The 12694-nt window shown below is 44.0% G+C and overlaps 1 protein-coding gene across 1 annotated transcript in view; it reads left to right on the top strand.

The window, feature by feature from the left end:
- MAU2 (MAU2 sister chromatid cohesion factor) overlaps window positions 1–12694 on the top strand; it is a 32868-nt gene that overhangs the window by 6157 nt on the left and 14017 nt on the right. The window contains exons 5-12 of the mRNA XM_032214531.1: window positions 1934–2028; window positions 2483–2510; window positions 3311–3466; window positions 4385–4531; window positions 6275–6365; window positions 7795–7898; window positions 9633–9710; window positions 11904–11969. Of these exons, the coding sequence (XP_032070422.1) occupies window positions 1934–2028; window positions 2483–2510; window positions 3311–3466; window positions 4385–4531; window positions 6275–6365; window positions 7795–7898; window positions 9633–9710; window positions 11904–11969 (765 nt within the window). The remainder of the gene's footprint in view (window positions 1–1933; window positions 2029–2482; window positions 2511–3310; window positions 3467–4384; window positions 4532–6274; window positions 6366–7794; window positions 7899–9632; window positions 9711–11903; window positions 11970–12694) is intronic.

Raw genomic sequence — 12694 nt, 5'->3', positions numbered from 1 at the left:
GTTTATAATAAACTAACAAAGCCTTCAAGAAAGGCACAAGAAATCCAGCACTGTTTAAAAATAAGAAATATAAAAAGTGAAACAAGATGAGTGCCAGGGGTATGAATAGAATGGAGGCAAAAAATCAGTATAAGAGAATTTAAAGGAGAGTTTTCTCCCGAAGTAGCTATTCCACAAATGCCTAGCCCATATCTTCTTATAACTTCGGAAAGAAGACCTTCTGAATTGTTCCTTAGGAAAGAGTTCTGTAACCGGGGCACTTCTTGTCCTTTGGTACAAAGTTTTATAAGTGAGCGGGTGAGTGGTGGTTCATAAGCTCAGTTGTAAGTATTGAAGCGGTAATGGCACCCTCAGAGTGGATCAGAAGAAACAAAGTCATGGTTGCAGCATTGCAACCAAACCCCCAACCTCTTTGTCCGTGTATGTAGTGTCAGCACACAGACAAAAGGAGAGGAAGTTTTGTTACAGTGCTGTGACCTGCCTGTCTTAACATCTGCCCACCTTACAGACTTTCTTCTATGAGAAAAATGGAGGTGGGGCATTCTTGAAGAGGCCAGTTACACTAGTGACTTTTTGCTTTGTGGTACCAGTGCTTAACGGAAAATAAATGGGTTTGTGGCATCAGCAACACCTTAGAGCAGGGGTCAGCAAACTGCGGCTCTGCAGCCGCATGTGGCTCTTTCCTCCCTCTGCTGCAGCTCCGTCACCGGTCGGTGCCACAATTTTGAGAGGAGCTTCCGGTGGGGGGAGGGGAGAAGCACAGTGCGCCAGGAGAAGACTCTATGGCAAGGGGAGGGTTTTCCAGTTGTCTCCACAATTGATAGGGCTTTCGGTTAGGACAGATAGAAGAAAAAGTACGCCGCGCTAGGAGGAGACTCTATGGTGGGGGAACTGAACTTCTGGTCAGCTCCAGAATTGAACAGGGGGCTTCTGGTTAGGACTTTTGTGGCTCCCGGTGTTTTGTTTTCTGTGGGAAACGGATCCAAATGGCTCTTTGAGTGTTTAAGTTTGCCGATCTCTGTCTTAGAGCCATGATGGTGAGCCATTTTCTGAGTTGTTTTGGGGGCATTTTTCGGGCTGAAAATGGCTGGGAAAATGGCAAAAAAACAGGCTGTTTTCTGGGCGTTTTCCAGGCCTTTTTCTGGGCTTTTTTGAGGTGTTTTTTGGCGTGCAAAATGGCCTGAAAAATGCCCCCCAAACAGGCATGCACATGCTGGACAGCTGGTCTTCGGGTTTCCGGCGCTCTGGCAAGTGTGAAGACCAGCTGGCCAGTGCCGGAAACCCAAAGACCAGCTGGCCGGTGCGCACATGGGCACTGGCCAGCTGGTCTGTACATGCACACACATGCATGCAGGTTCTAGTTTAGGGTGCCTTGGAGGTTTGCAGAAGCTTAAAAAATTTTGAGCTTGGAAAGCCTTGTTTGAAAATCTATTTATTTGAATCCCATCTTCATTGTTTTTACAAATAAAGGCAGTGAACATATCCAATACACTTTCCTTTTCCTATTTTCCCCAAAAGAATAGTCCTATGGAATGTCCCAAAGGTGCTTTTTGGAAAAAAAAGGCAGCTGGATTTTTCTTTGTTTTTTCCTTGAAGACATTTCTCTCCTCATCCAAGAAGCTTCTTCATTTCTTGGATGAGAAGCAAAAGGTCTCCAAGGAAAAATAAAGGAAGTCCAGTTGCTTTTTGAAAAAGGCCCCTTGGGGACAACCATGGCCTGGATGACTGAGAATCACCATAGACAATCCTATGGGGTGGTGAGTTGGATTGAGAAAAAGTGACTGGGCCAAGGTCACGCAGCTGGCTTTGAATGCCTGGTCTCCTAGTTCCTAACCCGGTGCCTTAAATCAGTAGCTCAACTGATTCTCAAAATCAAAATCGATGGCTGTCTGAACGATTTCAAGCTTGTGTCCCTCTGTGTATTCTTCATTAGCAACTTCATACGCTTGAAAAAGATTTGGTCTCCGCCTGCGACCTTTTGGGAGTTGGAGCAGAATATGCCCGCGTGGTAGGATCAGAATATACAAGGTGGGTGGCTTTTTGATTCACCGGGAGAAAGTGAACAGACCGAGTTATGAAATATGTTCCGTACTCTTTTGCAGATTGCGATATTTTAAAAGGATTTTATTGAAGTCTGCCTTAACGTAAAATACAAATGAAAGTAAAGACAATAGGGAAAATGGGAAAAGAAAAAGGTGGGAAAAGGATGTGAAGGAAAGGGAAAAGAAAAAAAAAAAGCAGTGACTTCCAGCTTTTTTGGTGCAGTAATTACAAAGTAAAGTTACAGTCCCATCTTTTTACTTTCATGTAGTCAGAAACTTAGCCATTTCTATAATAACAACAAACTTACCACGAAAAGTTACTGTTTCATTTTTTTCTGAAATATTTTTGGATGCAGTTTTAGGGTTAGGGTGAGAATACATTGTATTTCTGGAAGATCTCTACAGTGTTGGGATCTTAATAACTTTCCTTTCTTTTTCAGAGCACTGTTTCTACTAAGCAAAGGCATGGTAAGTTTTCTGGGGCTTAGACAAAGTAATATTTTACATATCCATTACGTTAAAATCTGCAGTCTTGCTTTGTTTTCCTTATTCAGATATAGAAGCAATGAATAATAAATAGATTTTGGTCTTGTAGAGCAGGGTTTCTCAAACTTGACAACTTCAAGCTGTGTGGCCTTCAACTCCCAGAATCCTCTAGTTGGTTTGCTGGCTGGGGAATTCTGGGAGTTGAAATCGACATATTTTAAAGTTGCTGAGGTTGAGAAACACTGGTCTAGACTATTGATAGACGTCTGTTGAAATGAGCAGTAGCATTTTGTTAACCCACACATCATTTCAAGTGTGTGACGACCCCGCCTATGTTTTAATATCCGGTGTAAAGAAACTGTAATGACCATTTCTCACACTGGCAACTGTTGCAGCATCTCCATGGTCAGCTGATCAAAATTCAGGTGCTTGGCAACTGATTCCCATTTATGACGGTTGCAGTGTCCCGGGGTCCTGTGATCAACTTTTATGACCTTCTGAAATGCAAAGTCAGCAGGGAAGCCAGATTCACTTAACAAGTATGTGGCAAGAAAGGTGGTACAATGGGGCAAAACTCACTTAACAATGTTCTCGCTTAGCAGCAGAAAGTTTGGGCTTAGCTGTGGTCATAGGTCGAGGATTACCGTACTGCTTTTTTGTTTTTGTTTTCTTTCTTTATTTGAGGAGATCAATCCAAGTCGAAGGAAGCCTGAACCTGCAAAAGAGGCGCTTATTAAGCGTTCCGGAACTGACGCCATTTCTCTTTCCTTCCTTCTGCATAGCTGCTCCTCATGGAGAGGAAATTGCAGGAGGTGCATCCGCTGCTGACGCTTTGTGGGCAGATCGTTGAGAACTGGCAGGGGAATCCCATCCAGAAAGAGTCATTGCGGGTCTTCTTCTTGGTACTGCAGGTGACGCATTACCTGGATGCTGGTCAGGTGAGTTTGAAGCAGTTCAAGTGATCTTCTATGACAAGGGTCGGCAACCTTAAAGAGCCACAAAGGTCCTAACCAGAAGCCCCCCGGTCAATTCTGAAGCCAACCGGAAGCCCGGCTCCCCCATAGAGTCTCCTCCTAGCGTGGCGTCCTTTTTCCTCTACCTATCCTAACTGAAAGCCCTATCAATTGAGGAGCCGACCGGCAACAGGGAGCCGCAGCAGAAGGATGAAAGAGCCACATGTGGCTCTGGAGCCGCAGGCTGCTGACCCCTGTTCTATGACAAAATGTTGTTGCTTGCAACATAGGATCAGGTGCTCCATCACGACTTAACAGCCTCTCCTTTACAGTCCTAAGTTGGCAACGGGTGTAAAGTGGATCCCCCGTGCGATCGATCCAACTTGAGGATCTTTTTTGTGATGGTTGTAACGTGACACACACACACACACACACACACACGTAGTCATGAAGCAAATGAATCACAACTACTATCGGGCCTGGAAGTCTGGTTGTCACTTATTGTAATTGTAAATTGTGGCACCAGTGTGACTGGACCGTTTTTTTTAATTTTTGACCTTTTTCAATGCCGTCACCTCGGCTCTTTTAAGGGCCATAAAGCACCTGTTATGAGGTCATCGTAACCTCATCAAAAAACGACAAGTCATAAGTCAAGGACCACCCTAGAATACAATGGCAGAGCAAATATATGAAGGAACAATGAGTGGAAGAAGATTAAAAAAAAAGATTGTAAGCTTGACAGGAACCTTCAGGGATTTTTAATGTTCCATCTTTAGAGAGATGAACTAAGAGGCAGACAAGAGTCATCAAGATAATGGGTGGTTGGCCTTGGACGTTGGGTGTCTTTGATTTGGGTCTCATGTTTGTTTTTGACTTTGTTGAGGCAGCTTCTCCTTTCCTCAGGTGAAGAGTGTCAAGCCATGTCTAAAGCAGCTGCAGCAGTGCATCCAAACCATCTCAACCCTTCACGATGATGAGATCCTGCCCAGCAACCCTGCAGACCTCTTCCACTGGCTGCCCAAGGAGCACATGTGTGTGCTAGTTTACCTGGTGAGATGCTGCACCTGACCTTATCAAAATAAGTTGCACAAACTTGGCTTCAGTGATCCTTCCAGCAGGGGCTTTCTAGGATCAGGAGCCCAGGAAGTAGTTGCTTGCACATAAAGAAGGAGCTCTCTTATTTCTCCTTTAACATCATCATGGCAATATCCTTTTGGGTTGAGTGGATGAGTTGGTGGCATTACTGTTGCCCAGGAGACACCCACTTGGGAGGGAGGGGACTCATTCATGTCCCCAACAGGAGTTGGAGCAAAGGGCGGGAACTCACCCTGCCCCAAAGCAACACTCGGGTCTCAAACACCAGGCTTGCTAGCTTCCAATCCAGCATCCTAACCACATGAGCCACAGTGCTCCTCTAGTATCCCAATTTATAATTGCAGTAGCTAGCAGGGTGGGGATGCATTACTGGCTTTCCTTTAAATTGCCTCTGGGTGATTTTTGTTTTTGTTTACAATACATTCCAAAAAACTGATGTCTTGTTTAATTACCAATATTTCTAGGCAGCAGGTGGTAAGAAAGACCTCCATATGTGGCTTTGGAAAACCACCATTCATGTTAATAGACAATACTGAGCTGAATGGGCTCAGAAGATGGCAAGGTTTCCTGACAGCATCATAGCTCATTGATGGAGTCCTTTCTTTGCTTGCAGAAATGTCCCAGTTTTAGTCCCTGGACTTTCAGCTACCAGAATGTCTCATAACAGAGGGTTTTTTTTTCTTCTGGAGACCTTGGGGAGTTGTTACGATCGGGTATTGTCAGCATTGGCTTGATTTGGAGGTGCCCAACTGTCGCAACTTTAAGGTGGACTTGTGGCAAATCCCAGAATTCCCCAGCCAGCCAGTATTCTGGGAGTTGAAGTTCGTAAGTCTTAAAAGTCTTGTCAAGATTGGACATCCCTGGGCTAGATTGTCTAATGGTCTAAAACTTTTAGGTGTCAGGAATTCTGAAATAGTGGTTTTGGAAACGGCTTTCGGGCTTTAGCATGAAACCGAAAGAAATTAAAATGCAACCACGGGATTTGATGAGTAGAACTGTTTTTAACTACAGAAACATTCTGTGCTATGGTTTACTCTACTTGCATTTCATGCTTGTATCTGTACTAGAGAAAGTTGGAAGGGTTTTTTTTTTGTCCTTTTCTCTTTGCACCACCTAATTTGGTGTTTTTCCTGCTTTCTCCTTTCTTTTTCTTTTTAAACCATTTGAATCAGGGGTGTCCAATCTTGGCAACTTTAAGCCTGGCGGACTTCAACTCCCAGAATTCCACAACCAGCAAAGCTGAAAATTAAAGTGCGCCAGGCTTAACGTTGCCATGGGTGGACACCCCTGATTTAAACCATCTCCTCCTCATAGAGTTTTATTTTGTTTTCTTAACAAAAAGCACCTTTCAATATTAGAAACTAAAGGCATAGGCTCTCTGTGGTTTTTTGTACATTCATTGCATCATTGGTGGGAAGGCTTTCGCAATGGGGACAATTTGGCAGTGCCGCGTGGCCCGTTGTGAGGAAGATGAATGCGCCTGTTTTAATTGCACAGGTGGTGTGTCAGCATGGGCGTCCACAGGGTTGCTAACTGCGATGCTTTCTCATTTAGAACTGTGCCCCGTCTTTGTTTTTTCATGTAAAACGAGTCATGTTAATTCGCGGCAGGGAGAACATTGAAGCAATTTGTTTCGGGATTGCAAAATGATCTGCCAAGCAAATGCGGTATGGTTTGTTTTCTTTTTTCTTTTGCCAGGTGACTGTGATGCATTCGATGCAAGCTGGATATTTGGAGAAGGCCCAGAAATACACCGACAAAGCCTTGATGCAGCTAGAGAAACTCAAAAGTGAGCAGAGTAAACTTCTTTGGTGTGTGTCTTCACACAGATTCTGTTCTTGAATGCCCAACTTGCATGCTCCTTTTCGCTCTATTCTCCCTTTTACATTTACTGTTGCCTTTTCGGGGCACCCAGTGTCCTTTTTCAGGACCAGTGATTGGTCCCCTCCTAAGCACCAGAAAAACCTGTTCTTGGTTTTGGCTCATTCAGGGTTGCATACTCAGCCAGGATCTTTTCTGAACTTAAGGAAAGGAACCAATATCACTTTGCATTTCAATTTAGCACTGGCAGAAAGAATCGCCCGATTCTTATGGTGGGATTTTTTTTGGCACACTTCTTTTCTCTTCTGCACTGAGGGAAGAGTAGAATAAAGGGTGTTTTTGCCAGCCTGATGCTGCATGTCTCCCCAAGATTTTTGAGCGCCTGTTTTTATAACCCAAAATATTACTCCCTGCTTCAGAAAAGCAATTTCCGTAAAAGACCGTAATGGAGCTGGCCCATTATGGACGTAAGTCACAACAGTCATTAAGTGGGTCATCACATTCACCGATCTGATTTTGCAAGCCTTTTTTGTGGTGCTTCTTAAGCAAACGCCAGAAGTAAAAAGCTGGTTTTGGGTTAAAGAAACAGTCATAAATTGTGCTCATGCGACCACGGAACACTGCAGGTGGCCACACATTTAGGCCAGTAGCCAAATATCCAAAATTGGTCACACAATTTGTGTGTGTGGTTGTGGTGGGGGAAATTGGGTGTCAAAACTTCAGAACCAAATTGCAACTACCTTTTGGGGATGGGGAGGTGGAGGCGGGGGGGGGGGTTTCCATCCAGTGGTGGGTTTCAAAAATGGTTCGAACCTACTCTGTGGGTGTGGCCTCCTTTGTGGGAGTGGCTTGCCACCCATGTGACCAGATATGAAGATGCTGACGACACTTGTCAGAACCACCTTAAATTACCTCACACACAGCACTGGCATGCATAAGAATATGAGGTAAACTTGTTTTTTAAAAGGCATCTTTGGTTTGTGTTAAAACAACTTCAACACACGCAATGTTCTGATTGCACCACAAATGCAGTAGCCATCCTTATCTTTCACAGAGGCACTGAGTTTTATAAATATGAGCATTATAGTGTAGAATAATCATATCCAAGGACCAGTGGTGGGTTTCAAAAAATTTTGGAACCTCTTCTGTAGGTGTGGCCTGTTTTCCGGGTCCACTGGTGGAACCTCTTCTAACCGGTTCGGTAGATTTGACGAACCGGTTCTACCGAATAGGTGTGAACTGGTAGGAACCCACCTCTAGTTCCATCATAACTTTGAATACTTGCTAGGCAACTGTTCTTAAGTCAAGGACGTTCAGCATGGCCATTCCACCAAATGAAGAGCTCTTCCGTTTCTCCTTTTTCTTTTCCCTAAACTGCATCATTTCTTTCCTTGCAGTGCTTGATTGCAGCCCTATCTTATCATCTTTCCAAGTCATCTTGTTGGAACATATCATCATGTGCCGGCTGGTGACAGGGCACAAAGCTACAGCCCTGCAAGAGGTAAAGACCTGCATTGCTTTAGGGCACTGGTGGGATTCATTTACCTTCCCTACTACTGGTTCGCAAATGTGAGCATGCGCGTTCGCTTTGCTCGTGCACGACGCCTTCTGCACATGCACATAAGGTTGCGCATTACATTGGAGTGGGTGGGCAGAGGCTCCCACTGCAGCCGCTACCAGTTCGGCCGAACCGGAGAGAACTGGCCGAATACTGAATACCACAGTTGGCCTCCTGAGGGTGCCGTTGGCCAGACAGTGTCAGCTAGGGGGGGAGTCTCCTCTGTGGGAGCGCCTTCTTCCCTCTTTGCATAATCCCTGACCTCCGGTCCTTCCGACGCGCCCTAAAAAGTTGGCTTTTCCAGCAAGCCGGCTTGGCTTGAACAAAATAAAATAAATGATTAATTTAATTGTTAATTTTAATCTAATTTTTAAAATTTTATTGTTAACATTAATTGGGTTTGTTTTTGGATACTTTATTTTAATTTCCTTTTTAACTTTTGTAATATGTGTTTTTTTTTTAATGTTGTACGCCGCCCTGAGTCCTTTGGGAGAAGGGCGTCATATAAATCCAATAAACAAACAAACAATACTACCACTGCTTTAGGGGCAGGGTTTCTCAGCCTTGGCCATTTTAAGTCTTGGGGACTTCAACTCCCAGCATTCCCCAGCCAGCCATGGTTGAGAAATGCTGCTTTAGGACATTCAGTGTCCTTTGGAACTGTGGGTGGTGGTAGTATTGTGAGGGAAGCAACAGATGGATGGAGGCTTGGCTGAAATCACCACTCTTTGTGGTTGTTGAAGAGACCTTGAAATGTCACTGCCACAATTGTTCTAATGGTCAGGAAATTTCTCCTTAGTTCTCGGTTGCTTCTCTCCTTGATTAGTTTCCATCCATTGCTTGTCCTGCCCTAAGGGGCTTTGGAGAATAGCTTGACTCCCCTTCTTCTTTTTGGCAGCCCCTTAGACCTTGGAACACTGCTATCAGGGCTAGAGGTGACACAATAGCAGTGTCCCAATATCTCAGGGGCTGCCACAAAGAAGAGGGAGTCAAGCTATTCTCCAAAACACCTGAAGGCAGAACAAGAAGCAATGGATGGAAACCAATCAAGGAGAGAAGCAACCAAGAACTAAGGAGGAATTTCCTGACAGTTGGAACAATTCATCAGTGGAACCACTTGCCTCCAGAAGTTGTGATGCTCCAATGCTGGACGTTTTTAAGAAGATATTGGATAACCATTTGTCTGAAGTGGTGTAGGGTTTCCTGCCTCAGCAGGGGGTTGGACTAGGTTCAAGGTTCATTTTATTTATATGCCGCCCTATTCCCAGCGGGACTCAGGGCGGCGCACAAACCCAGGACTAGAAGACCTCCAAGGTCCCTTCCAACTCTGTTATTCTGAGGGCACCCAAGAGTCATGCACAGGCTTATTCTGGCCATTTCCAGCATCGCAGATTATTTGAAAAGCATGGTGAAATGAAATGAAAGCCGGCCAGAGTCCCCCAGTAAAGCTTTATCTGGTATTTTTTATACTAGAGAAGGAGACGGGTGTTGCCGTAACAGAAAAGTGATTTTACAAAATAATTAAGCAATCCCAAAAGTGCAACTGGAATCTGTGATAGTATCACAAAAAGAGGAAGGCAAAGCAAGGAAGTGAATCCTTCTAGGTTTCGGTAAGTCAGAAGAATGGTTGTGAATCACCTAGGATATTAAGTCATCTTCTCTTCTGTTTACACCAAGATTTCGCAGGTATGCCAGCTCTGTCAGCAGTCTCCCAGGCTCTTCTCTAATCATGCTGCCCAGCTACATGCCCTTCTGGTGAGTATAACTTCCCAGTTCCCAAAGCATACCGTGATGCATGTAAATCCAGGTTTTTATTCAGTGTAGGAAACTCGAGTTCCATTCATTGAAAAGCTGCCAGTTTTCAGATAAGTGGAGCCCCACAAGGCTTTAGTAACAAGTACAGGTAGTTCTTGATGTACATTCACAACTGGGACCAGAATTTCCAATGCTAAGCGAGGCAACTATTAAGTGAGTCTCATCCCATTTTACAGCCTTTTTTTTAACACCATGGTTGTTAAGCAAATCACTACAGTTAATCATGCCCTTGTTAAGCAAATCCAGCTTCCCTCGTTGACTTCGCTTGTTGGAAGATTTCCAAACGGCAATCGCATGATCCCAGGATGTTGCAGCATTGTAAATACATGCCGAATGCCAAGTGCCTGAATTTTGATCATGTGACCCTAGGGATGCTGCGACGGTAGTATGTGTGAGGATAGGTTGTAAGTCACTTTTTTCAGTACCGTTGTAACTTTGAACGGTCACTAAACAAATGCTTGTAAGACAAAGGCTAGCTGTACAATTCAGTTGCCCCTGATAAATAGGGGAGGAATCGCTCTCTCTTGGCCATTCAAGACAATCATATCCCACTGCTGGAATGGCCTGGGAATAGCCCAGACCTTAACCCAACTGAAAATCTATGGAGCTGATTAAACAAACTTGTTAGTCAGAAGCAACCCAGCAGTAAAACCCAGTTAATAGAAGCAATCCTTCAATCTTGGTTTCACATTATAACAGCTGCAGAACTAAAAGCCTTGGTTCACTCCATGGAAAGACGCTGTAAGGGCGTAATTCATGCTAAAGGTTACCCAACTAAGTATTAAATGACCTGGTGATAATTTTTGTATATCTCATTTTTTCTACGCGTTCCATTTTCTTCTTCTTTATAACTGCTATTCTAATAGCAAATCCTTCATAAAAGCTGTTGCATTACATTGTGATTAAATTATCTTTCCATTGATATATAATTTTGTGGTACTACTCCAAAATAAAAGTGTTTGTTATTAGCCAACAAACCTCAAAAATATACTTTTTCCAAAAGGTTTCTACAATTTTGGCCAGTACTGTAAATCTTGGGTGAGGACTCATGGCCCTTCCAGCTGGCTCCGGAATTCTGGGAGTTGAAGTCCAGCAGTCATCAAAGGGGCATGGTTCCCCACCCCTGATCTATAGATGAAGTGGCCTTCAATAAATCCTCCTTAATCCTTGTCAGCAGAGATGGATGTGGATGGTTTCCCTCAGTTATCTGTGCTATATGTACACACAAAAGCAACATTTCTATTGCCAAAATGCATCAGTTTCCCCTCAAGACAAGTTGACAACCTCGAGATCAAGTTGAGGATAAGTGTAAAAGGACAGGAATAGGAAAATTTGGATCTAATATCATGAATGTTCATTGAAGCTACGTAAAGAAGAAGCAGCAGCAGATATGAATTGCTGTGATTGACTTTATTGAGCAAGACTGACAACAGAAGGATTTAAATGAATTACTTGGGTGGAGAAAAAAAAAAGCAGGGTGAAATCATTCCAAAGCTTAATGCCATATTACAAAGAGAAGGAATATGTTTACGAGTAGTCCTCGAGTTATGACCACAAGTAAGATCAGAATTTCTGTTGCTAAGTGAGACATTTGTTAAGTGAGTTTTGCCTCATTTTACAACTTTTCCTGACACAGTTGTTAAGAGGATCGCTGGGGTTCTTAACTTAGTCACACGGTCATTAAGTGAATCTGGCTTTCCCCATTGACTTTGCTGGTCAGAAGGCCACAAAAGGTGATCCCATGACCCCAGGACATTGTAACCGTCATAAACATGAGTCAGTTGCCAAGTGCCTGAATTTTGATCACATGACTATGGGGATGCTGCAACAGTTGTGTGAAAAAAGGTCCCAAGTCTCTTTTTTCAGTACTGTTGTAACTTTGAACAGTCACTAAATGAACTGTTGTAAATGAAGGACTACCTGTATTTCTCTTCTGGAATGTCTGCTACATTCTCAGGTGGGAAGGGAAGTTAGATTCATAACTATTAAAGCAAATCGAAAATGAACATAGATCTACACTAGGAACATAGATCTACTGTTGATCTGTTGTACTGTTGTGCAACTTCCTCCGCCGAGTCTTCATTCCTAAAACCCCAAAATACCTTGAACTTTCCCTGCTGTTTTCCTTTGAAGGGGCTGTATTGCATTTCTGTGAACTGCATGGACAACGCAGAAGCACAGTTTACCACAGCACTTCGGGTAAGATGGCGCTCAGTATGGGGTTTTTTTTTCTTTTGGTTTGTCCTTGTGGGTGTATGTCTCCTCTTCAAATAATTTAATTGATTAAAGAACTCGGAAGGCTCATACGGCAGTCTTCGGCTTAAGACCATAACAGGGACTGGAATTTTTGGTTGTAAGTCATTGCGGTTGTTGAGCGGTGCTGGCGCAGTAATTAGAATGCAGTGAAGGTAAAGGTTCCTCTCACACATCTGTGCTAGTCGCTCCTGACTCTAGGGGGCGGTGCTCATCTCTGTTTCAAAGCCGAAGAGCCAGCGCTGTCCGAAGATGTCTCCGTGATCATGTGGCCAGTATGATTAAACGCCAAAGGTGCACAGAATGCTCTTACCTTCCCACCAAACTGGTCCCTATTTTTCTACTTGCATTTGTACATGCTTTCAAACTGCTAGGTTGGCAGAAGCTGGGACAAGTAATGAGAGCTCACTGCGTTACGCAGCGCTAGGGATTTGAACCGCCAAACTGCCAACCTTTCTGATCGACAGGTTCAGCGTCTTTGCCCCTGAGCCACCACATCCCCCTTTAGAATGCAACACTGCAGGCTAATTCTGCTGCCTGCAGTTCAGCAATTCGATCCTCACCAGGCTAAAAGGTTGACTTAGCCTTCGATCCTCCGAGGTCGGTAAAATGAGGACTCAGATTGTTAGGGGGGGGGGAATACACTGGGCTGTAAAAGCCCTTGGAAGCGG

The sequence above is a fragment of the Thamnophis elegans genome, chromosome 1, assembly GCF_009769535.1.
Source record: "Thamnophis elegans isolate rThaEle1 chromosome 1, rThaEle1.pri, whole genome shotgun sequence".
NCBI classification, from domain to species: Eukaryota; Metazoa; Chordata; class Lepidosauria; order Squamata; family Colubridae; genus Thamnophis; species Thamnophis elegans.
The sequence above is the reverse complement of the archived record's forward strand: the minus strand, read 5'-3'. Positions and strand labels throughout refer to the sequence as shown.